The sequence below is a fragment of the Chanos chanos genome, chromosome 8 (assembly GCF_902362185.1).
Source record: "Chanos chanos chromosome 8, fChaCha1.1, whole genome shotgun sequence".
Classification (NCBI taxonomy): domain Eukaryota; kingdom Metazoa; phylum Chordata; class Actinopteri; order Gonorynchiformes; family Chanidae; genus Chanos; species Chanos chanos.
In genome coordinates this window covers 24,909,068-24,918,874 of record NC_044502.1, presented here as the reverse complement: position 1 = coordinate 24,918,874, position 9,807 = coordinate 24,909,068, and the positions used below count along the sequence as shown (strand labels likewise).

The window sequence follows — 9,807 nt, the reverse complement described above, 5'->3', positions numbered from 1 at the left end:
TTTCAGATTTGTCACATAAAGTATGTATTTATGCTTCCTTACTTCATCAGTGATCCTGTTACAAACACCTAGTCTCCCTGGCATACTGTAGGAACACTGCATTAAATCATACACTCTTTTCTTATTCCTGGTCATGTTCCAGTCAGGCTCTTTGGTCTCAGACCCTGTGTTTGTGTGTGTGTGTGTGTATGCATATATGTGTGTGCGTGTGTATATGCATGTATGTGTGTGTTTGTGTGTGTGCATTCAGTGAACCATCTCTAGATGACTGCCTGTCCCAGGTATCAGGATCTGAAGACATGGACGGCTCGAACCACATACTGTCTACAGATGGGGCACTCGCTCATGCGTTTCCCGCATTTACTGCACGTCACCATGTGTCCACACTCCAGTAACACACAGTCGATGGGAGAGTCCATACAAATCTTACAGAGGTTTTCCTCTGGGCCGCTGGGCTCAGCTGGCTCTGCTGGACACAAAACAGACAACACTCCCTCAACTCAGAACATGACTTTCACACAGGACACGATTAGACCTACTACTCATGAGAAACACAGACTTTAAGAGATCTCTGAAATTTTAGATATTGCTGATTGTTCTCTTTTCTCTACAGAAACATCACATCACTTACCTGCTTCTTTCTTCGTACTTGAAACTGCAAAGCAAGACAGAGTTTTTCGAGGTTAATGAACAACTAGCGTAATTACTTAAAAAAAAAAAAAAAAAAAAGAATCAATGACAATCAAATGAACAACTTCTTCACTAAGTGAGAGAGATCTAGACCAAGACCTGAAACAAATGACAGAACTATGATGGACGTCCAGACAGTTTCGCAGCAGGCCCTGTGATATTGGCCGTCTTAACTCACCAAAATTCTGCAGGTCTTTCTGATCGTTATAGAGACGTGTAACTCTCTCCATCAGCTCCCACTTCTCACAGCATCCCTTGTAGTTGACAAAATTGCGAGACAGGATCTCTTTGAGCTGTCGCACGCTCAGGCCCTCGATGTCCTCTACGCTGCTCAAGTCTGAGAGAGACGCCCTGCGGCCCGGTACCACACTCTCATCGCTGTCGGAGGACTGAGTCACACACACAGAGGAAGAGTTACAGCTGTGACCAACTCTAGAAATTCTAGAATGCAGTTTGTGTTTGAAAAATTAGGGTAATGTTTGTATTTGGGGGTATTTTTACTCCATAGACAACAAAACAGTTTTGGTTTTTTTTTTTAAACTGAATTATCCAAACATTTCACCTAAGACTGATACGAACAATTGAATACAAACATTCTGTTCAGTTCCATCAAAATTAAGGCTCACGCCACAGAGAGAAAACACTTAATATTTGTACTCCCTGCTATTCATTTCCATGTTCCACATTTTCATTCACATGTTGATTGACAGGTGCCATGGATATGAGTCAATCTGAAGGTATCTACATTAACACATACCTCCTCTTCTTCCTCCTCCCCTTCCTCTTCTTCCTCCTCCCCTTCCTCTTCTTCCTCCTCCCCTTCCTCTTCCTCTTCCTCCTCAGTGAGTTGCTCGGACTCTGCCAGTGGAGGAGGAAGTGGTGTGGGAGCTTCAGAAAGCTCTGGTGCAGTGGGTTGGGAGACAGTATCACTGCTGCTCCTGCTGGGCGTCTGTTGGCCCAGGACCAGCTCCACTAGCTCCTCTTTCTCTCGGCATGTCTGCGTGGGAACCTCATGCAGGTGCAGGTAGTCCCGCAGCTCCTTGACCTTCAGCCTCATCAGTGTGGCGCGGTCAAACAGGGTGCGGTGGAAACGCTGGCAGGTGAGACACAGGCGTGGCACCAGCTCTAGCTGCACGGAGCAGCGGCCACAGAACGACTTCTTACAGTCCACACAGACATGCTACAGGGACCAGAGACATGAGCAGAACCATCAGGCTTTAAGAGAAACTAATGCCTGTCAAAAACAAGCCTGCCTGCCCAAAAATGCACCAAATTCAGTTTTCTGTTCCTTAGAGCTGCCGTACCAAATTGTTAAGATGTGTAGGATGGAACTAAATCATATTTATTTCAATTGGACCAAAGAGGAAAGTGACCTTTCATTCAGTGTCTCTGTTCATTCTTTTGTCAACGATAAAAATTTAATCAGCCTCCACTGATCACATATTACATTGCATTTTGCTGTAGCACTTCTTAAATCTACATAGGAATTTATGATTCGTCTTATCATATCCCTTGATAATGGAGCATGCTGCGAATGACACGCAAACAGCCGATCATTTAACACGTGTATGGTTCGGTTGCACCATCGACATGTGACACAACAACAACAACAGGTGGAGTGGGAAAATAATGAGCGCCCACAGTGAAGAAACTGTTGATAAAATTAGGGTGGTTAAATTCAAAATTACGACAGAGTACGGCCCCGTTCGGGGGGGGTTGGGTCTGAGATTTCGAGAATAAGGTCGTAATTTTAGGCTACCTGTTATTTTTTATTTTAGAGGGGCAATATCTGAAGAGCAGCCTGCCGCCTGCGTTAAAATGAGGAACGTGAAGCATCTTGTGAAGTTATACTTTAGTATAGTTTTCAGAAATAGCCAAACGAAATACTTAAACCTGTTGGTAGCACATCAGCACCACATTATCATAACTATCAGGAATTTGAAAAGATTGTGCTAGAAAGATTGCGTCTATTCCGAAGAAAGAACCACACGGACTTGGAGGAAATGGCCTCTTTTGTTACGATTTTATTCTCGTAATATTATGGTTTTTCCTCGTAAAATTACGGCTTTATTCTCTTAATATTACAACTTTTTTCTTGAAATATTATGATTTTATTCTCATTACATTTTTTTTCCTTCCACGTGGTATTAATACTCCGTCGTACAAAATGCGGCACAAGTGGTTAAATTCAACCTTTTTTCTCCTGATAATAGTACAATCTTTATCATTTCAAATAATCAATAATGATCGATATCGACTAAAATGAAACATTTTATTTTAACAAATTTTTCAGCTATATCGCCCAGCCCTACTTCTAACGACTTTTATATGTAGTATATAAAATATCAGCATGAAAATACAATGAACTGAAAATAAAGTAATATTCTTTGAAATCCTGTTTCCTGTAAATTTTTTGTCAGTCATTCTTAAACTTTCCAATGTGTGCACTGTTTAATTGCATAAGAGTGATGCATTATGTTTAAGTTCTTAAAAACAGAACTGACTGCGCCCAAATTTTTGTCTGTGCTCCTAAATTTTTTTTAACTTGGGCGCACAAGTGCTCCCTGAAAAAAAAGTAAGCGTAGAGTCTTGTCATATTTTGACTTTACAGATGAACACTTCAGAAAAAGTAGTGTGAATATCAGCAGTGACCAATATCAGTTAAGAGTTCATATCACGGTAACTAAGAGTCAGTCTCAACTGCATCAGTGCCCTATTTCTTTTTCACTCAGTCCTAACTGTTTCTCTGTCTGGGAGTTGTCTTCAGATGTAACTGTGCGTGTACCAGGCCGTGTGTGTGTACCAGGTCGTGTGTGTGTACCAGGTCGTGTGTGTGTACCAGGCTGTGTGTGTGTACCAGGCTGTGTGTGTGTACCAGGCCATTAACTCGCATGTGAAGTGCTATCGCTGCTTTCCTGTTGATGAGTTTCATTGAAAGTGGGATGAATGAAAATCATATCTATCTCTCTATGTTTATTCTCACTGACTGCATGATGATGGTTCTCTCAAATATGTGAGAATCTAGGAACAATACTATGTTTGAATTTTTATGTAAATCTGGTCATGTATTTTGGTTTAAGGAAGCAAATAAATACATTTTTCAAAAATGGGAAATGTGTTGTGTGATGTTCAAATAAAGAACATAAAAATTCACTTTCATATTGTTATGGTGAATATTACCCCAGTCAGCATCCTCAGTGAACTCAGTTGGCAAAGTTTCAATGACCAGACACCATCCTGACAATATCAGGAAACTTAACAACCATGTGATTTACCAACATAGTGAATGAGTTTTAACAAGGTTGAGTTCACAGACTGTGTCGATTATCAGCCTTACCCTCCTCATACTGTCAAACTGGCCCCCGCAGGCCTTGCACAGGTGGGCGGGGGAGGGTGGGGAGGTGCTGTAGCCCGAGTGGGTGTAGGCCTGCTGCCATGAGCTCCTGCTTTCTTCCACGGTGGCGGTGGGGTCCACACAGTGCCAGCTACAACAGGAAGGCAACATGCTCCTCCCTACGCAACACAAATTATGAGACTTTATAGGAAAAAAAAAAAAACTGTTTGGTAATCAACCCTGTTGTCTCTAGAGTGGGTGTACTACAACCTCTGTATGGATCTCCATGGAGACCTGAAGAGCAGAGAAGGCTCCTGTGTGTTCTGACGCAAATAATCTAGAGTCCACTGTGATATCGAGTCATAGCAAGATGAACTTGGTTAAATTTTAGCAGCATTAATTTGTTACAATCAAGCTGCAAAGCTTTTCTACAAGCATATTGAGCAGTGCAGTGTGCTATTAGGTACATAACCCACTGTTCTGAAGAGATGGTGAGAGGTGGGGAGTCGAATTGTTTGCAGATTTTGTATTTAAATAAGTTGTATTCCGCACTGTATAATGGCTTTAGGTATGTGTCCCCCTGGACAGCCAATACGATGCAACATAACTGAACATAACGTCCTGACAGAATGTACTGCATCCTACTGCCTCTACAACACGCACCATAACCACTCACTACTTTTCGCATCATTCACATTTTAGTCGAAGAGTAAATTCATTGACAACGTAGCAAACTGTAAATTCGGAATATAATTCTGTAGTCTACAGCGTGATATCATGTGATGCCACATCTGGCTGCCGGACATCCAAATGAAAACGATTACCACATTGATGAGCGGGTGACCGTTACCTGATGCAAAGCCAGTTGCCGTTATTTCATGCCTCTATAATTAATGAGGTGAGAGCAGCTACCTGTGGGTTGGCTATCTGGGTGGCTCTCAGTGAAAAGCAGCAGCTAATAAACTGACCGAAGAGGGCATCGAAACAGCATCAAATGAAAATCTGTAACGCGATGTTTAAGATTCAGCAGCTAAACGAGCCTCAACCATGCACTGTCGCATCGCATCGTTCCACACACGAATGGCATGCCTAACAATGACACGGAAAAGTAAAAAGACTGTACATCATGCGTCGTATGTCATACATCAGAGAAGTGAATGACAGACAAACTACAATTCACTTTCAACGTCACAAGCACCGGCTAGCTAGCTATAGTAGCATTTATTCTGTTTGGTCACTGCAAGAAAAGCAGTCTTACCTTAGGGACCCGGGGCACATTGTTTTGGTATCCTCCATCGCTCAATCATACAATGAGTCTTCCGTAAATTATAAGACACAGACTGGGCGATCTTATTGGCGATGTTTGTGGGTCTGTGCGTTTGAAAGAGCTGAACGAACAGCCATAACAGTCGGCCTGGTGTTCTCGCGATACAGATGTGATGCGTCTTACAAATATCCATAACGCCTCGCACTGGGCTGACGGGTGCACCACAGAATACCGCAGTCATTTTAAAACGTAAATGATAAAGCATTAACCCTTATCTTTAGTGATCAAATGTGTCTGTAGACGGTTTTTTGACATTTCCTGCAATTCCGCGTCCATACTGACATTATAATTGATTCTTTCGACTTTGTGGATGTACTCTAATCCTGAACATCAGCAATAGTCAGGCTTTAGCATATACTTAACGCATTCAACACTATATGTTAGTTGATAGGTGTACGTACATCATCCGTCAATGTCACCTAAGTGTGCTGTTATATCCATTGAAAACAATATACGAGATCAGTAAAGTTTGTCCCCGCAGGTTTCAGGTGTAAACTTTGTGCTGTAAAATCCAGCAGAGGGCGCTGTCAGACGTGTAACTAAAACCTCCAGACTAATTTCGGTAACCAGATCCTCATAATCTTGGGACCAAAGAGTATTCTGTTCGAGCAAGGCTGATGGTCGACATTTTGACATTTTAGAAAGGAAACTGGGAGCAAGGCCAGAACTGAAGACCGTCTGTAAAACACGGACACTGAACCAACCAGGTAAATCGAATCACCCGAAAAGCAAAGCCTGTTTAAGACTGGCGTGGGATGTGATGCTCTGACTTGTGTCTAGTTGGTGGGTTAGCACACTACAAAGCTGGGTTGAAAAGAAGACAGCGTTAAACCAAAGAGCAATCAATCAACAGAGCTGGAGTAAAACTTTTAAAGGACAAGGAGTTCATCTTCATCGACAAACCCATCAGGTTCATCATTGTGCCATCCGTTCTTATCAGATATTTCATATGTAGGCTATTGCTTTATATACACTATTATTGTCAAAGAGCTTCTGTAGTAGTCCCCAGTATTCGTCAAACATCCATTTCACGTCCATCCCATTACCATTAATCGTTTTTAGCGGAAGCAGAACTGTCGGTCGTCAATTGTTGTAGTTACCCAGGGGAATCAGCTGCAAGTCAGTGGGATGCAGGCTTAATGCAGGCGTTTACTAATCTCTGATCAACGTGTAGGTCCTACTCGGAATCGACTGAGATAGGCTTACGCCGTTTCAGCTAGCTAATTATTAACGATGAAAGGACGTGTGGAGGAATTTAGCTTTTAGATTAACCTTAACTTTACGCAAATTCAGGCGACCAGTAGGTCATCGAAGTTGAAGTTACGAAGCGTTTTCCTTAAAAAAAAAAAAAAAAAGTGTGTGTGTGTGTGTGTGTGGGGGGGGGGGGGGGGGGGGGGGGTGCTGCTTGTTGTGTAATGAAATACAACTCTTGATATTTTGGATTAAATACAGCAGCGGATAAAAGTATAAATGTGTCTCGGAGTCCAAGCAGCTGATTTAGATATGCAGCTTAACAACTGGAAAATAAATTTAGGTCGTCTTCAATAGCGGTTAAATAGTGATTTATTTATTTATTCATCCACCCAGTGTAAACTTTACACTCAAACAATTTTAATGTAATAACAACAACAGCAAGCCTTTTGCGGGTAGTAATACTGGTTGTTGCATGACAATATGGCTATTTTTGTCCGTATTTTAAGTATTTTTTGATTAATTTTTAAATTAGTGTCATTTCATTTTAACGTGCCTCTCGTAAATCGTTGAGTAATCCCAATTTTTAAAAAGTCACGTCACAAAAATTGGAAAAACAAAAACAGACACAGAAAGAAACAACTGATTACATTTGTTTTGGACCTTTCTTGCACTTACGATTAATCGTTTATCACACATTTATCATTTGGGTCTTTTAATGCGGTAATGGGCTATAGCGCTTTTAAAAGCCCATGTAACCGATGTTCTTTGAAGAGAGCATACTTTCATTGCAAATGGGAAATACTGTGATTTCTGAATTTTCCGGAAAGCCTTTTTAATCTGCGTGGTCGGACTAAATTTTCCCTTTCAGGCACCGTATTCGTGAATCGTTATTATTAAAACAGTAGAGGTGTCAAATCCAGCTCCCCTAACCATAAGACAAGCCACTTCATGCGATTGTAACTCCGCTTTAAACTTTCTAAGGTAGACTGAGCTTTTATTAATCAAACATCGCTTTCAGTCATGTCAGACTGTTGCGATTTGGTCGCGTGCAAGACAGTCAAGGAAACACTTCCCACTAATCTTACACATGTATTGTAGCATCTACTCGGCATTCTGTTAACTTTTACAGCCATGTAGGGTCCTGAAAGATCAGATATGGGTTGAAAGCCGTTGGTTCATGATCCCGGAATTATAGATTTGTGTACCGTATGATTTTCTTATATTCTTAATAATTAATTTTTAAATAATTACCGTTCGGCGAATGAAAGTGAAACTGAACTGAGCTTACAAAGTGAGTTTTATTAATCACAAACGTACAGTTCCAGAGTTGACAAACTGTAAGATTTGTACCTGGTCCCAGGTAATGGGACCTTACACTAATTCAGTGAAAGGAAGTAGTTCTCTGAATTCCAGCTGTCTCAAAAACAGTTAACCCGAAGAAAGTAAAAGACATTAAGCAAATGTAAATGAATTTCCATAGAACTACATACCAGTGTTAATTATATACCAATAAAAACAAAAAAACAACCCAGAACAGGAAGGCTGCTGGACAGCAACTGAGAAGTCATGTTCATTTTGGCAGTTGGTATTTGGTAAAGCTCTCAAAACACTGCATACAAAGACAATATTTTTAACTACTTCCATTCTCCCCTCATATCTGTATTCTGGTCATAATAGTAATGTAGGGGAAAAGGGATCACTTCTCTCTTCACCTTTACATTATGGTTTCTCTTTTCCAAACTAGTGAGTGTGTGCGTGTGGCGCTCCTTATCTGAGTTAGTCGCGTGTGTGTAGTCAAACCACCGGGTGCTGACTCTGCATTGTGGATCTGTTAATTAGCTCTTAAACAATGTATTTCCTCTACATTTAGGCACTAATACATCAATATAATCTCTATATCTCTATCAATGACAAAAATGTTACCCTTAAAAACAATGCACAAAGAGATCAAAATCTATTTACAACAAACAAATAAAGGAGGCAAAAAGGGAAAAAAACACAGTATGTTCATGTATTCTGGGAAGGGGAGAAAACAACCAAACCCCACTCATTGGCATAATTTTCTGTTTAAGAGTGCAGCTGAAATGAACATTTTATTATTCTTCTCAAACACATACTCTTTTACAGTTGTCCATCTGGTTTACAAGAATCACAGGAAAAAAAACCCATCTGATTGTACAGTGTCCATCCAAATCACAACATAAAATACAAACACAAGGATCAGTCTTATTATCAACACTACAGCAGGCTACAATGGAAGGCACTTAAGAAGACCTGCGTTACCATATTTGGCTAGTGTTCTTTGTTTCCATTGGTGATGTCATTAGTTCCAGCACTGTATGCATGAGAATGTGTAAATCTCTTTTGTGATACAAGAGGTTTTGCACTGTGATTGTTCTATAAATACTATTTGGTGGAATTTAAAACTGTTTGAGTTGCTCTTGAAAATTATCAAGCAACAGTAACAAAAAAGAGATGCTCCACCAAATTTTCTCATTTCTATTATTTCTCACATACCTCCAAAGCTGCAGATTTCTCTTGACAGATTTGAAAAACACAGCTGAGTGTTTTTGGCTTTCTGAATTTGGCTGGGATAGTCTCTCCACTTAAATGAAATGGCATCAAAAGAGCTTCAGAAACTTTGTGGAACACTGTAACCCAGTTACAATAAAAACATGTCATATCTACTTATGACAGTTGGCTTTATGTCAACAGTAGGGAGTGTTATGTTTAAAACACGCTGACAATGTTTGATCTGTCTGTTCTTTCATTCTCCTGGCTGATCTCTGACAGCTCTCTGCTGTCAAAATTCATTACATGTTACCTTTACAGGCTGCTTTTCAAGTTCATTACATGTTACTTTTACAGGCTGCTTTTCAAAGTATTATCCCTATAAACCGAAGACTGATCCTAGGCTGGCCACAGTTGAGCTGAAATCATGGGAAGCCATCTCAAAGACAGACTCCCTCAGTCATCACCAAGGTTTTATTTCAGTCGTCTTGTTTTTTTGGACATGGATAGAGTGCCATACTGGCTGTTGAAGGGTGTTTTTATATTTGATTGAGATTACTTACTGTTTACTGTTAATTTTACATTTGATTGAGATCACTGACTGTTTATTGTAAATCAAACTGCTTCCCTTTCTGAATACAGCCAGTAAAATGCTTATTTGATCACATAAAATCCTTCGCTAAATCAAAACATAACACTGAATATATTCTTCACTTAAGGAAAAAAAAAACCCCACACCATTCTGGACAGT

General features: G+C 40.4%; 1 protein-coding gene across 1 annotated transcript; it reads right to left on the bottom strand.

Annotated features, from left to right (window-relative positions):
- Nucleotides 1-263: 263 nt before the first annotated feature.
- Nucleotides 264-5,321, bottom strand: LOC115819226 (E3 ubiquitin-protein ligase rififylin). Its single transcript, XM_030782789.1, has 6 exons — nt 5,283-5,321; nt 4,028-4,203; nt 1,448-1,870; nt 869-1,079; nt 632-655; nt 264-469 (listed from the first exon to the last, which is right to left on the bottom strand). The coding sequence occupies exons 2-6, from the start codon at nt 4,193-4,195 to the stop codon at nt 285-287; spliced, it is 1,011 nt and encodes a 336-aa protein (XP_030638649.1). The 5' UTR covers nt 4,196-4,203; nt 5,283-5,321; the 3' UTR covers nt 264-284.
- Between the last annotated feature and the right edge of the window lie 4,486 nt (nt 5,322-9,807).